General features: G+C 39.8%; 1 protein-coding gene across 2 annotated transcripts in view; it reads right to left on the minus strand.

The window, feature by feature from the left end:
• htr4 (5-hydroxytryptamine receptor 4) overlaps positions 1 to 15,899 on the minus strand; it is a 222,487-nt gene that overhangs the window by 94,654 nt on the left and 111,934 nt on the right. For both annotated transcript variants that reach the window (XM_075482008.1, XM_075482009.1), the window contains exon 3: positions 7,959 to 8,072. In XM_075482008.1, the coding sequence (XP_075338123.1) occupies positions 7,959 to 8,072 (114 nt within the window). The remainder of the gene's footprint in view (positions 1 to 7,958; positions 8,073 to 15,899) is intronic.

The raw sequence follows: 15,899 nt of genomic DNA on the forward strand, positions 1-15,899 counted from the left end.
ATGAGGTTATTACTCATACTCAAACTACCCAAGATGCAACGTAACGTGACGTCGCCGATCGTCATTTCCTGTCAAAATGGCAGTTTCAAGCTAGCTACAACGAGGGTAGGTTCACTTCCTGTTTTCAAAACAAAAGCACCAATTGTATCGTAATAGCTTTCCCTATGATAAAAGGCAACGGGTATTTTATTTTGTGAAAATAACCGGAAGTGCGTTGCTCACTGCGGCTAGCTTTAGTAGCGCCGAATTCGTGGGAACAAAATGGTAAACAGCCGGTATTTTGTCAGGTTTTCAACACGTTGGGGATCTAAACGACTACTTTCTCACCTGAAAATGTTTCAAATGTTGCTAAAGTTTACAGAGTTTAGAGCTTAAGGGAAATCAGCTTCAGGCCGGCTGATTTCGGCTCGGGCAGGAGCGAAATGCATTGTGGGTAAACGCTCTGCATACTGTCTGATCGATGAGTATATAGTATGCGGTTTCGAACACAGCCAGTGTGATTTGTGATCACAATCACAATATTTGTGATAAAATAAAATAAAATAATTTAAAATAAATAAAATAAAATAAAATAAAATAAAATAAAATAAAATGAAATAAAATAAAATAAAATAAAATAAAATAAAATAAAATAAAATAAAATAAAGTAAAATAAAAATAAAAATAAAAATAAAAATAAATAAAATAAATACATTTTTTTTTAAAAATCGAAACTCGCGGCTGAATAATCGATACTTTATCGGGCAACGAAATATCGATATATATCTTAGTATCGATAAAATTGCTCAGCCCTATTTATTAGTGATGTCAGATGTGCCAACCTGACGGACAGCAACACACTATCAGTCGACTCCTCGGTCCGTCAGCTTGTCAGTTACCAACGTTTTTATTCTGCACCGCTCGTGTGTTCACAGAAACCTCAACAACCAGACAGCTGAGCAGTGAAGAAGTTGGTCAGTCAGCCTTCCTGTTCTCATCACTCTCTGCGCTCTATAAATAGAGTCAGAGCTGACGGCTGTGAGGCTTTTCCATCTGCCCGTCTCTAACCCAAACACACAGTTAATGATGGAACCAGCCGGCCGTCTGCTGATGGAGCTCATGTAAATCCGGCTACACGCATGTAATAAACACATGTGAAGCACACAAATACACATGAATGGATGTCATCATAGACAAATACTGTACATCCACACACACACACACACACACACACACAATCTGGAGATGAATGAGCATGTGTTTACATATTAGACACACTCACAGAGTCGCGCTGGCAGTATTTCAGAACAGTTTAAAAACCATTCCCGATCCCACAGATGGAGGCGCTGTGTTAAGTTGGGATGACATATTGTGTTAAGATTAAAGTGTTATGAATAAATAAACTTTATTGGAAGTGACTGTGCTCATTGGTGCAGTTACAGATGCACACGATGTTCGGCGTAAAGTGCTTAAATAAGGAAAAGAGATGATTTAAGCAGAATGCAGCGAAGCTATGTAAATATTTTCTGTTCGGCTTTACGAAACTGTTTACTATGATTCAAGCTGAGGCAATGCGGCAGAAATGTTCTGTTCCCGACAGTTTTCTGCAACCAAACTGTTTACATATTTGGATGTAAACTCGGGAAAAATGTACCAGAGATGAGCAGAAAATTAAGATAAAGTAGAACAAGTTCTGCTCGTGTAAAAACGTCAAAGTTAGTCACGAGACAGAATCTCAGAGAACAACTGCATCATCAGAACAGCTTAGAGAACCATGAATAAACACAGAGAGGTTTTCAGTACAAAAGCTTGAACATGTGTCACACTCCAGGCTCAGTAGTTCTAGTTCAAATCCTGCAGAAAAACTCTTCTTTGCCCAGTTAACGCACATCATCAGCAGTTCACTCAGCTTAAGAAGGAAATCAGCTACAAATGGTCTGCCAGGGCTTGAAAATCTTACTTCTTATCAGTAGGGCTGGGCAACGATTAAAATGTTTAATCTAATTAATCACATGATTTCCCTGATTAATCGCGATTAATTGCATTTGTACGCAGAATCCAAAAATGAATCCAAAAGTAGCGTATAGCTTTTAGCATTTAGTTTTATTTTAAATGTGCTGCCATATGAATGAAAGTGCCATAACATTTGTTGTGCAAACACACTTTTAACATCAGCATCTTTCTGTAGTTTTTATGTAGAAGCCTCGCTCCACTGTCTGTTTCCTTGAATGACTTGCTGCTATCAGTTGTGTGTTTTGCCTTTAAGTGATATTTTAGACTGGAACTACTACGCTGAGAAGACAATTCAACTTGGCAGTGTTTACAGATGACTTTGGTTTTCCATTTCCTTTCCTTGGTTCTGTCCGCCGATTACTTTCTTTTCCTGTTCCACAGCAGACAGCAACAGACTTTTACAAAATAAAAGCCTGTGAGCAACAGACTTCTGCAAAATAAAAGCCTGTGAGCAACAGACTTTTACAATAATAAAATAAATAATAAAACCTGCGTTTATGCGTGATAAAATATTTATCGGCGTTAAATAATAAAAGAGTTAACGCGATAATAACGAGTTAACTCGCCCAGCCCTAAATGAAATAAATAATAATTGAGCTTTCTTGTATTAGGTCTGGTAAATATGAAGCTCATTCACGGTTCTCCTGATTATCCCAAAGAACCAACATTCCTGACATCATAACAGTGTGACTGCTTCCAGAGCTGCTCAGAGTCCAGAATAAACAGCCTGCAGACAGTGTGGCAGCAGGTCACACTTACTGATGAGTGCTTCAGCATCCTCTGAATCCCCTTCTGCTGGTAGCAGCTCCAACAGAAGACTTTGTGTGTGATCATGGGTCTGAAACGCCGAAAGTTGTTAAGAAGCTTCTCTCTTACAAGCTGAACAGACTTTACTTGCTGTCTACCAAATTGATGGCTATATTGGACTTTTAACTGTTTACAATCGGTGTGTCTGGTACAGTTTTCATCTCCTGAGTCTTCTTTGTGGACCCAGAGACACACCACAGGAAACTTAGGTTTCTTAAAAGCAAACCTTCTTTAAGCTCCACATGTCAGGACTTTAGTATTTTCTGGATTTGTAGTTTAACCTTTGTTCTAACGCTGTGTTATCATTGTAACTCTCTCACATAAGCAGAGCCAAACGTCTGTTGCATAATTGCAAATCATAACTGAATTTGGAGGTAAACAGCTCCTTTGCCCAATTAGAACTGCAGAAGAAGAGGCCGCAATAAGACAACATAATTAAGTCAGGCAAAGGAAAAAAAATCATGAATAAATTAACATGATGGGAAAGCTTAATGACTTTTAAAAAGCTAATATTGTAACTAGGGTCTCTTGGGAGTGTTCTGTTAACAGCTCTGTGTGCACTCAACAAACAACAATCTGTAGATCATTATTTATTTGCTCGAAATTGAGTTCTATTTAGCTGCTGATGATACATCAAGTTTTCCAATTTTCTCAAGCATGAGAGCTTTATCACAATAGTTTCAAACCGCTAACGTCCAGCTAACATGCCGCTAACATCCAGCTAAAGTCCCGCTAACGCCCAGCTAACGTCCCGCTTAGATTCAGCCAATGTCCCGCTAACATCCCGCTAAAGTCCTGCTAAAGTCCCGCTAACATCCAGCTAAAGTCCTGCTAACGCCCAGCTAACGTCCCGCTAACATTCAGCCAATGTCCCGCTAACATCCAGCTAACGTCCCGCCAAAGTCCTGCTAACGCCCAGCTAACGTCCCGCTAACATTCAGCCAATGTCCCGCTAACATCCAGCTAACGTCCCGCCAAAGTCCTGCTAACGTCCAGCTAACGTCCCGCCAACGTCCTGCTAACGTCCCGCTAACGTCCATCTAGCGTCCAGCTAACGTCCAGCTAATGTCCCGCTAACGTCCATCTAGCGTCCAGCTAACGTCCAGCTAACGTCCCGCTAACATCCAGCTAACGTCCAGCTCAAAATGCTGCAGTGGGAACTGGTCTCTGACATCGCAAATGTCATAAATGTCACGTTTGTTGGGAAGTCAGGGCACCTACTTTTACAACACGACAAAGTAAAACACTGGTTGTAAGAGAAGGTGTGTAATGTAAAGTTGGCTCAGTAGCTTAAACAGAATCTGAAGGTTCTGAAAGTACAGTTCCGTTCACTGGTTGATAAATCAACAGTTTTTCAATCATAACTTTTCAAATGATCCCTTGTTTAGCTTCACTTTGTCTTTTTGGTATATATTTTGAAATAAAACAATAAGGTTTTTAACAGAAAAAAAGGACAAGGTTCACGTGACATCACCGCCGATGATCTCTACCTCCAGTGCTCAGGCCGAAGTAGTTCGAAAACACATTATTTATTCATCACCTTGTCTTCATATCAGCGATAAAACAACTTTTACAGTAGTTTCAACACGCAGGCATCATGTCAAAGACATCAAAATATATCCACAAAATATCGGGCTGGTAATATTTCATGTTACTTTCCTTGCGTTTTTAATTGCTTTAAGTCAACTCTTCTCCTCTAATAAAGGTAAATCAAACATATTTAAAACATTATCTTCATAGTCGCGTCATAATTCTGGACATATTTGTAGAATTTGTCTGTATGAAACAGTTTTGGTTGTTGATGATGTGCTCAGTGTTCTGACTTATTCATTAATTTATTTATTTTTCACCAACACTCACCCAAGGGATCCCCCATTTAGCAGATGTGCCTCAGTGTTTTTGTATCAGACAATTTGAGAGTATGTGCCCATTTGTGTATTTCCCTGTGGACGGTGAGACAATGAGGCATGGACAAACAAAGCCATCGTGTCATTGTTCTCTCCTCAGGGACAAAGACAACGCGGCATCGGCGTCCTTGAAAACATGCCCATTCACACACTACATGTCTACAATTTTGCATAAAATTAACTCTTAAATTTAGTTGCTTTCACTTTGACATTCCCCCCATCTGCCCTAAACCTAAGGTCACAGGACCCTAACCCTAAGCCCCCTCCTCCATGCCACGATTTGAAAAATGTAATTTAATAAGTTTTCCCAAAAACGTTTTTACCCTAAATTAGACTACCATTCTTTTCTTTTTTATACCTTCCCCTTCCACTTACCCTAAGCCCAGGGCTTAATTTGTGCCTGATCCTGCAGGATTCGGTACCTCTTGGTTTTGGCCTACCCATATTCCGGGACTTATTTGGGCTGATCTCATATAGAAAAAAATATTGATATTAAAAAAAAGTTGTCGGGTGTATCAGAGATGGACAAGAAGCTGAGTACAGAGAGCTGGTGGACCGCTTTGTGGCATGGTGTGGGAACAATCATCTCATCTTGAATGTTAACAAAACAAAGGAGATGATTGTAGATTTCAGGAGAAACAAGGTCAGATCAAACCCTGTTTCCATCATGGGAGAAGAAGTGGAGGTGGTTGAGGAATATAAATACCTTGGTGTTCATGTGGACAACAGACTGGACTGGAGACACAACAGTGAAGCCATCTACAAGAAAGGACAGAGCAGACTGTACTACTTGAGGAAGCTAAGGTCCTTCAAGGTTTGCAACAAGATGTTGCAGATCTTCTACAAGTCTGTTGTCGAGAGCGTCATTTCCTCTTGCGTCATCTGTTGGGGCAGCAGCATCAGAACCAGGGACCTAAAAAGACTCAACAACCTGATAAGGAAGGCTGGTTCTGTTCTGGGGACGACTGTGGAACCTCTGGAGACAATAATGCAAAGAAGGATTTTGCATAAAATCAAGAGTATTATGGACAACCCTGAACATCCTCTCCATGAGACTGTTATCGGAAAACAGAGTCTCTTCAGTCAAAGGCTTCTTCAGTTTGGATGCAAAACGGACCGCTACAGGAAATCTTTCCTGCCCACAGCCATCAGCATCTATAATAACTCTTTGATTTAATTGAGCTACATCAACATTTAATTTCCCTCTGGGATAAATAAAGTATTTTTGAATTTGAATTGAATTTGAATGTGAGCAAGGACCGCGGTGATTGGCTCAGAGTGAAAGCAGCGCAGAGACAAGAAAATAACGGGGAAAAGTAATACGGAGGGGAAAAATATTATGGAAACCATGTGGGTTACACACACCTTAAAAATGACAAATATCCATTACAAAGACTGACACATACAGCCTCACATCGAAGGTCTTCCTGAGGTTTCAGGTGTCATGAGATAAAAAGAGACAGAGCGAGTAGGAGACCAACTATCTGAAAGGCAGTAAGACACATTTCACTGGGGCAGACAGGAGGGGGGGGCACATGCATTGCAGTGACAGCAGCTCCCACATGAGTGGCTGTTGCTCTGCCCCTGTCATCGTGCACTCTTCATGCACACAAACACAAGCAGTTTGTGTTTCTTATCTGAAGACATACGGCACTTGTTTTCCTCCTGAAATCCGTCATCCTGTCATTTAGAATACATCTTATTTTGCTGTCATAAATGAGAGCTGTAGTGGTTCGTGTTCACTGATGAGAGAGTCCATTCTAAAGATGGACTGACACACATTAAGAGGCAGTTTATTTCCCTCTCTCTGCAGTAACTGTCTCATTTACAGAACCATCAGGGAAGTAGCTGGTGAAAAAGAAGTCAGCACTTTTTAAAACACCCAAGAGAAGCGGGGTCTGTCACCATCCATGAAGAACGAAATTACAAAGTAGCAGAGCAGATCAAATAGATATACGGCCACATGAAAAGGTAGGTACCCTCTCTTTGAATTCTAATATTCAGAAAGAAATCCCCTGGTTCTCAGCAGATCGAAAAAAGTACCCGAATGTAAATCAGCATTCAGGTGTGAGTTAACACGATGCCAAGGAGGAAAGACATCAGCAACGATCTCAGAGAAGCAGCTGTTGCTGCCCATCGACCTGGGAAGGGTTATAAGGGCGTTTCCAAACTATCTGGAGTCCATCGTTCTACAGTGAGAAAGATTATTCACAAGTGGAAAACATTCAGGACAGCTGTCAGTCTGCCCAGGAGTGGACGTCCCAGCAAGGTCACCTCAAGGTCAGAAACCCAAGAGCTACATCTCAGACTCTGCAGGCCTCAGTCAGCATGTTAAAGGTTAAAGGTCACCCCGAGGTCAGAAACCCAAGAGCTACATCTCAGACTCTGCAGGCCTCAGTTAGCATGTTAAAGGTTAAAGGTCATGACAGCACAGTTAGAAAAAGACTGAACAGGTATGGCTTGTTTGGAAGGGCTGCAGGAGAAAGCCTCTTCCACGCTCCAGTCAAGGGAGAAAAATTAATGCTAAAGGCGGTTCTACTTTTTTTCCCCACATGCTGTTTATGTGTTTATGATTTAGTTTTTATAAAATAAATAATATGTTGTATAGGGCTGTAGTGATACACTAATCTCACGATTCGATACGATTCGATACGATAAACTTATTTACTTATTTAAATCATTTTCTGGGGAAAAAAAGGGACAGTGTGATTTTACATGAATCGTCGCTGATTGGACCAGTGGTCCGACCTTTGAACAGGAAGGACAACACCGCCAGACAAACAGAAACAAACGTGAGAGCTGTGCACTTTATACAACATTTTTATGAACTAATTTATCACAGTTTTGTATAATGTGACCCCCTGGCATTGTATTGTATTACCTTAATGTTCTGTGTTTTCACTCATTGTAATGTCTGACTTTTCAATAAAGTTTGCTTTAAAAAAAAAAAATTAAATTGTAAAAAATTTTAAAAAATTGTTTTTAAATTTAAATTTAATTTCATTTTTTTTAATTGAAAAATTAAAAAAAAATTATTTAAAAAAATCGATACTTTTTTGGGAAACGAAATATCGATATATATTGCAGTATCGATAAAATTGCTCAACCCTAATGTTGTAATAAGGTTTCAGGGTGTATTTAAGGATCAGATTTCTGTTTTTAATATGTCCAGATATGCTAAACTTTAGAACTGAAAGACTTTCTGATTTACAGGACCGTCTGTCGGCTAAAGGCAACAAACGCTGTTCTCACCTGAGTTGTCTGTCCTTGCAGACGGCCACCATGACCAGCAGGTTTCCCAGGACACTCATCAGCATGACCAGAGACAGGAAGCAGATCAGAGCGATCCGCTCTGGCATGCTGTCGCTGTGGAAAAAAGAAACAAACCATGAGTTCAGGACAGCAAAGTGTAAAAAAAAAAGGGCGATAAAGAGAAGTTCTGGCAAGTCTTTCTCTTTTTTTTACTTCAATAAGCCTTTATCACTTGGTGGAGCGACACAAGCAGTTTGTTATTATCTGTTTAACTGAATGTTGCTAGAATGAAAACATTCACATGCCAACAGGAAATATTTACATCTCCTCTCTCTCTCCAGGACAGCCCGCTAGTTTAGAGCGATGAGCCGAGCATTACGGCTCGACTTTACATCGGAGAGGTTTGGTTTCCCCTGGACAAGCTAAAGGAGCTAAAGGAGCTAAAGGAGCTAAAGGAGCTAAAGGAGCTAAAGGAGCTAAAGGAGTAGCATGCCTAATGTAAGGAACACGTTTATCCAGGGAGATATCTGCCGCTCTGCTCCTACTGATGGCTTCCACCTACACAGGCCCTCCAGAGGTTTCATATCACAGGCAGTAATAGCTTTCACATTTGCGGTTGATTGGTAATAAATGGAGAAGGAAGCAGCTGTGTTCAGAGCCACCTGCAGAAATGTCGAGTCAGAGTGGTTTCACAGGCCAAAGTCTCACCCTCACCATTTGGTAAAGACATTTTTGGCAAGTTTGTCTTCTAAACAGAAGCTGATGATAACAGTCCACTGATATTTTTCACAGTGATCAACCCACACAAATGCAGCCAGCTTCATTTATTTGGTCATTTTCCTGCCTGGGGTGAGAGGAAGATGTCTTTCTTTTGGTTTGACTGACTTTAAACAGCAGAGCGATCAAAACTGCACACATTTTGGTTTTCAAACAAAAAAAAATGCATTTTTTACTTTTTCTAAAAGGTAGGTCAGGATTTCTCAGATTTTTTCACATGATTACAGTCTGCTGCATCACCACCTCTAAAAGCTCTGCAGTTGATACTGTGGTACGATTCGATACGATAAACTTATTTACTTATTTAAATCATTTTCTGGGGGGAAAAAGGGATAGTGTGATTTGACATGAATCGATTCCGATTGGACCGGTGGTCCGACCTTTGAACCGGAAGAACAACACCGCCAGACAAACAGAAACAAACGTACATGTCACAAACGTGAGAGCTGTGCACTTTATAACATTTTTATGAACTAATTTATCACTGTTTTGTAGAATGTGACCACCTGGCATTGTAATGTATTACCTTGATTTTCTGTGTTTTCAGTAATTGTAACGTCTGACTTTTCAATAAAGTTTGCTTTAAAAAAAGAAAAAAATGTAGAAAATTGCAAAAAAAATTAAAAATTTTTTTAAAATTTCAATTATTATTTTTTAAATTAAATTATTATTTTTTTTAATTAAATTATTAGTATTTTTAATTAAATAATTTTTTTATTTTTAAATTTTTTTAAAAAATCAATACTTACGGCTGAAAAATCGATACTTTATCGCGAAACGAAATATCGATATATATCGCAGTATCGATAAAATTTCTCAGCCCTACTACAGAAGCGATAATCCTTTATGCCCAGATTAGCTAACCCTTCCTGGAGGTGGCTGGGAATAATAGAGACGACACCGTGACACCTCATTATAGCCGAACTGACTCTTTACGTCCAGCTGCTAGCTTCCTCATCCTGCCAACAGCTCGACCACATGAAAATACCCCAAATGGGAATATAAATTGTGTTTAACGATGTTTCTGACTCAGAAGGAAGGCAAACACAATATTTATGATTTTACATCCGAGCAGATTTGGTTTGGTTAAAAACAACCTGGTTAAAGATCTATCTTTCAATCAGCATCCTCAGCAGAAGTCAACTTATCACCATTTTAAAACTGAGATTGTTTGAATCATTCTGTCATGTGATGAACTCATTTTAACTGTTCACGTCCTAACTCCAAAGCATGAGGCCCTAAAACAAAATCCAACATCTTTAACGCTGGATAAAAAGCACAGATTTCCATAACTGAAGTCTTTTGGCATTGATGGAGCTGACGTTCACAGGATTTATTTTCCAAGGATACCTCAAACAAAGACTGCTCTTTCATTGGCTAATGCGAAGAAAAATGCTAAATGGTCATTTTGTTTCTGTCCAAGGCTGGTAACGTTTAAGATGTTAGGCGTTTATTCGTGAACCCGTGAGGGAAACGTGATATATTTATGGCATGAAACTGCTCCCGTTGCGTTTTTTTGCTCCTATGCATATAACCTTGGCTCCAGCAAAACATCTGAAGCTGCAGCATGAGTTAGGAATCCAAATAGAGTGACCTGTGAAGTGTAGCCTAAGAGCTGAAACGGCTTGTTGAGTCATAAACTTGTTTGACATTGGTAATGCATTAAAGTAGTCTTCCTGAGGGCTGTGGTCTGACTTTACACGGCAGAAACGCCACAGACGACACAAGAAAATCACTTTTCTTCTCTTGCAAAAATAAATAAATTAAGGATAAGGTTGACGAGTAGTTTGTTTGTGGGTGTCTCACGTCTCTCACGTCCCGTCAGTGTTAGCTGTTGAATGTTAATACGAGGCTCTGTTTTATTCTGGAGCCACGTCCCTGTTTTATTCACAGCATCCGAGGTTCAAAGCCAAAGTGATGGTGAGGCTTCCGCTTTGATCAGCGCTGCCAACAATCTGCTCAAATGGGAGCAGTGACAGCTTCTCAGCAGAGATATCAGGACTAAAACAGGCGAGAACAGGCCTCAGTGAAGCCACCTTAGTCCTTAACCCTTGTGCGGTCTTAAAATTGTGTTTACTCCCCTTTTAACCCCAAAATAAAGCAACTTAATTTAATTTTAAATCCAAAATCTATTTTGAATGATGAAACCACCTGTTATTTATCTATTCAACTTAATTCAATACATTTTTTATCATTTATTTTTTATTACACAATACAAAAAGACAATCACCAGTTTTCAGGATTACACTTTTTTTTTTTACCACAAACCAACTGTCAGTTGGACCAACAGTTTTCTTGTTTTCTCAGTTTTCTTTTACATAATAAAGGTTTATTATTGCTATTATATAAATGTGAAGTAATTACTTCTGAATTAATTATATTGAAAGGGAAAAAAAACATTTTTCTTTTTTCTGGTGTTTAAATGTTTTTATAATTCACGGGTCAAAAATGACCCATAAGACAATCTTTGTACCCTAGTGGTGTACAGCCCACATGGAAACATAAACATAAAGTGTGACTTTTTCTAATGATGGGGTCCCTTTAGGAAAAGTCTAGGAAACATTTCAAGTTGGAAAAAGATAGTTTAAGGTGTTTTTTCTACAGCTAAACATGGTAGTGGCTCACTTTTGACCTAACAACGAGTACAAGTGTCCCCTTTGACTTTGACAAAGAATCAATCAGAAGAGCTTTCTCTGCCAGCTGATAGATTCTTCTATCAGATCGTTACTTTAAAAGCTGCTGGCTTCTGCTTCCTGGTTCTTCACCAAATGGAGACATTTTTAAATCCAGGTTAAAAACATTTCTTTTCTCATGTGTCTATGCATGAAATCTGCACGATATCTTTGAACTTATCTGGACTGTTGCTTGTTTTTAAATTAATTTAAATGATTTTATTTGTTTCTCTATACGTTCTTTTATGTATTTTTAATGCTTCTCCCACTCCCTGCTGCAATGCTTTTATTTGATGTAAAGCACTTTGAATTGTTTTGTACATGAAATGTGCTACAAATAAATCTGCTTTGATTTGAATCTTCAGCAAAGATCAAGCTCAGCTGTGCAGTGTTCTGTTGTTTCTCTGAAGCATTATTTTCCCTTGTTCCTCATCCAGCAAATTAGCAGATTGTTCCACACTTTAATTTGCTTTATTTTTCCAAAGACAACACCGAAGGGTTTCCCAGATTTGGCTTATGTTTGTTGGATGTTCGAGAAGCAGGGAAGTAACTTCCAACAGGGTGAATCAGAAGGCAAATCTTAGAGTTTTTACAGTCGAGTAATGTCTGACGTTTCCCACCGAGCCCTAAAGATTACTGTCAGATAAATAAGGTGAGAGCAGCTGAAATAACCAACAGTGCAGCACTCCCATCCAACAGGGCGGCAGACTAAGCTAGTACCAGTGATGTTTTCCAGATTGGTGGTCAAACTAATTCAGCAGCCACAGTTACAGATGTGGAGGCCCTCCAACATTTCTGACGTCGGTTTGGATCTGCTGACCCAAACCTGAAACTCTGCTGATCTCTGATGCACACTTAAGCTTTGAGACGCAGCTGAAAGAAGGCTAATGCTTTTTTCAAGATGCACGCCTCAGTTGATCAATCAATTCACAGAACTTGGATGTTCCAGCCACCAACCTTAAATCTCTTGAATTAAAGCTTTCATGTTAACAAGGACAATATGCTTTAAGCTACAGAAACCCTCAGATATGGTTTATACTAGGGCGGGGCAACGATTAAAATGTTTAATCTAAGTAATCACATGATTTCCCTGATTAATCACGATTAATCGCATTTGTACGCAAAATCCAAAAATAAATCCAAAAGTAGTGTATAGCTTTTAGCATTTAGTTTTATTTTAAATGTGCTGCCATATGAATGAAAGTGCCATAACATTTGTTGTGCAAACACACTTTTAACATCAGCATCTTTCTGTAGTTTTTATGTAGAAGCCTCGCTCCACTGTCTGTTTCCTTGAATGACTTGCTGCTATCAGTTGTGTGTTTTGCCTTTAAGTGATATTTTAGACTGGAACTACTACGCTGAGAAGACAATTCAACTTGGCAGTGTTTACAGATGACTTTGGTTCTGTCGACTCCGCCGTCTGGAAGAACTTTAACATGAAAATGGCCGAGTAAAAGTTCCGTACCCTTCTCCATGTTTGGTGGATCCGCCGATTACTTTCTTTTCCTGTTCCGCAGCAGACAGCAACAGACTTTTACAAAATAAAAGCCTGTGAGCAACAGACTTTTACAAAATAAAAGCCTGTGAGCAACAGACTTTTAAAATAATAAAATAAACAATAAAACCTGCGTTAATGTGCGTTAAAATATTTTTCGGCGTTAAATAATTAACGAGTTAACTCGCCCAGCCCTTGTTTATACACTTCCAACAGAAGAAAGAAATATAGATTTCATTCATTGTTAGACGCTGGTTGACAAACACTTTGCTTTGTAAATAAAAGGGACATCTGACAGACTTAACCACATTAAGCCCATTCCAACTTCAACAAAGATAAAAAAAAATGAGTGCATTCAGTCCAAAGTTCCATTCACCAAGAGAATATCCTCACCAAGAACAAACTAAATCAAGTTCAGAGCAGCAGTGTCACGAGTTACTGCCCTCCCAGCAGGGGTTCCCAGGTTGCACCAACTCCCCTTTTAATGGTGGATGTGTTGGGTTAAATAATGTCAAAATTGGACTGTGTTCAACACTGATTCCAATAGATTTGAACACAGAGGACACACACTCCACCCTCTGTTCTTCCCTTAAAAAAAGACAGAAGACAGCGCCTTCTCTTCCTGTTATCTACGATCTGTGGTCGGAAGCACAAAAACGTCTGAAAAGGACCAACTGTACAGTCTCCATCACCAACAAAATCACTAACTGTACAACAGATTATCTCTCCAGTTAGTTTTCATCAATAACTTAATCAATAACTAACATTAAACTGTACATAATGCATAATAAACCAACCATTTCCTTCATATGTTGCATCCTGTGCATTGATCAAACAACAACAACATCTGTCTGCATCTGTATGAAATCTGGGTGGAAATGAGAACAAGCTCTGGAAAAAGTTACTAAAAAACAACAGGCTGCTCGGCGTGATTAATATGGGTTTGTAAACAACATGGGTTTTAAAAGCTGAGGCACCGAGCCTCACAGGGGTGGAGAGACGTGGGGCAACTCGATTTTTTGGGTTACCGTGTCTTGATCAGTTTTCCAGATGTGATGGGAGAGCTGTTTCCTCACACAACTTTGGGTTTCTGAATGCAAGTGGACAGAAGTTGAGTGAAACATAAAGGTTGTAATTGTGTTGACATCATATCCACGTGACCTTTGACCTGCAGGTAAGCTGAACTTCTGGTTGGCAATCACCGAGCATCAGCCTCAATTACGCGCTCAGAGACGGATGGAGAAATAGCTCCACCGAGCCAAAGCTTTACATTTCCAGTCTGTCACAGGGCAGCTGGTTTCTTTTACATCTCTTTCATTTGCTTTTGTGCATCCTCGGCTTCATTTATTTAACATAGCTTAAGGTTCTGGGACAGCTCGACCCCGCTGAATTAACAGCTTGAGATGAGAAAGGTTTAGAAAAAGAACTTCATCAATTGGGCACAAAAAAAACAAGGACATCCAACCTGACTCATTTTAATCAATAGAGCACATCTGGAGCAATTCTTTAGCCCTCAGAGACGGATCCCATATCAGGTGGCACCTCCGGATGAGCTGCTTCGGTGCACTGATTGGCCCTAAGGAGCAGAGTGTGTTTTCCCCACAATGACTGACAGCCAGGAACCTCAGAGGGCCACATCAGTGTCCTGGTAGAACTGGTGGTTTATCTGACGGATTTACCGGAGTTATACAGCATGAACGCTAGATTTGGAGCATTTTTAAAAAACTTTTCAGTCATTCCCACTTTGCTCTCATTTAAAGGTGGGGTAGGGGATCTTTTTCTGGAGCATTTTTTTACATATTGCTTGAAATACTCTTCACACCCCCGTTGCAACCAATTAATTAAAAGTTTTGACACAAATATGAAAAGTTTTAGTGGCCTCTAGAACGTACAATCTAGGAAAAACACTATCCAATCATACTGAACGGACCGTTAACGATGATTGGATTCTGATGCCGTCTATCAAACTGCAATCTGCTCCTCCCTCCCCCTCCTTCCCCCTGTGTGCGTACCCTGCTCCGTGAACGAATTACGTGCAGAAGCTTGGCAGGAAGCTAAACTAGAGCCAGCTTGGCTAGCACCTAGCATTATTAAACGTATAGTTAGCATATACTAAATACTAAATACGGCAACGATCGATGCTTGCTGTCAGAACAGCGCTCGTGCACTTTCGTGCTCGTGCACGTTCATGTACTCTAGAGGCGTGGCTTCGGGGGGGATGTGAAGAAAAGGGTTGGGACTTTTTACCTGTGTATTTTCAAAATGCAGCTTCGCTGGACTCAAAATCCAGGATCTCCTACCCTACCTTTAAATCTGTTACTTTACACCTTCCACAAATACAACCTGCGTCTGCTGTGATGGAGGACTCAAAATACCACGAACATTAGAGATGAGACTGAGTGAAAATAGGCAATAACTTGATGAGAGTGAACAGAAGACTCTGGTTTAAATGGTCCTGCTGTTCCACACTTCTATCAACGTCTTCCCGGGAGTTTTTAATCAGATATGTTTACGAGCAGGAACAAAGAAGGAAGCAAGAATGACACTCAAAGGGTTGGAAATGATTTCTTCTTCATGTTTTCTCATTGATAGAAGAGAGATTTAGCAAATTTCCGCCCTCATATATTTCCTCATGGCGATTCATCACTGCAGCCAAGCTGCTGCGTTGTTATGCAGACGATGACCTGCTTTCCTGCTTCATCTGAAAGTTTAACTTTGATCCCAGGCCACACAACACAAACTGCTTCCAATCCAAATAAACTGTATTTATTTCCTAAAATTGACATAGACCCATATATATATGTAATTAACTGGATTATGTGAAAAATGGAAAAAAAAAGTCATCTCCGTGAATGTGTTTACGTCACGTGACTCCGGTTGATTGGCGGGTGAACGGACGGCGTTAATGGGAAAAGCAAAGGTAATAATGTGGAGTCATCATGGATCATCATCATGGTGAAAGACCAAAGAAGGCATCAGGTGCCCAGTTTAGAG

Source organism: Odontesthes bonariensis, chromosome 13 (assembly GCF_027942865.1).
Source record: "Odontesthes bonariensis isolate fOdoBon6 chromosome 13, fOdoBon6.hap1, whole genome shotgun sequence".
Taxonomy (NCBI): domain Eukaryota; kingdom Metazoa; phylum Chordata; class Actinopteri; order Atheriniformes; family Atherinopsidae; genus Odontesthes; species Odontesthes bonariensis.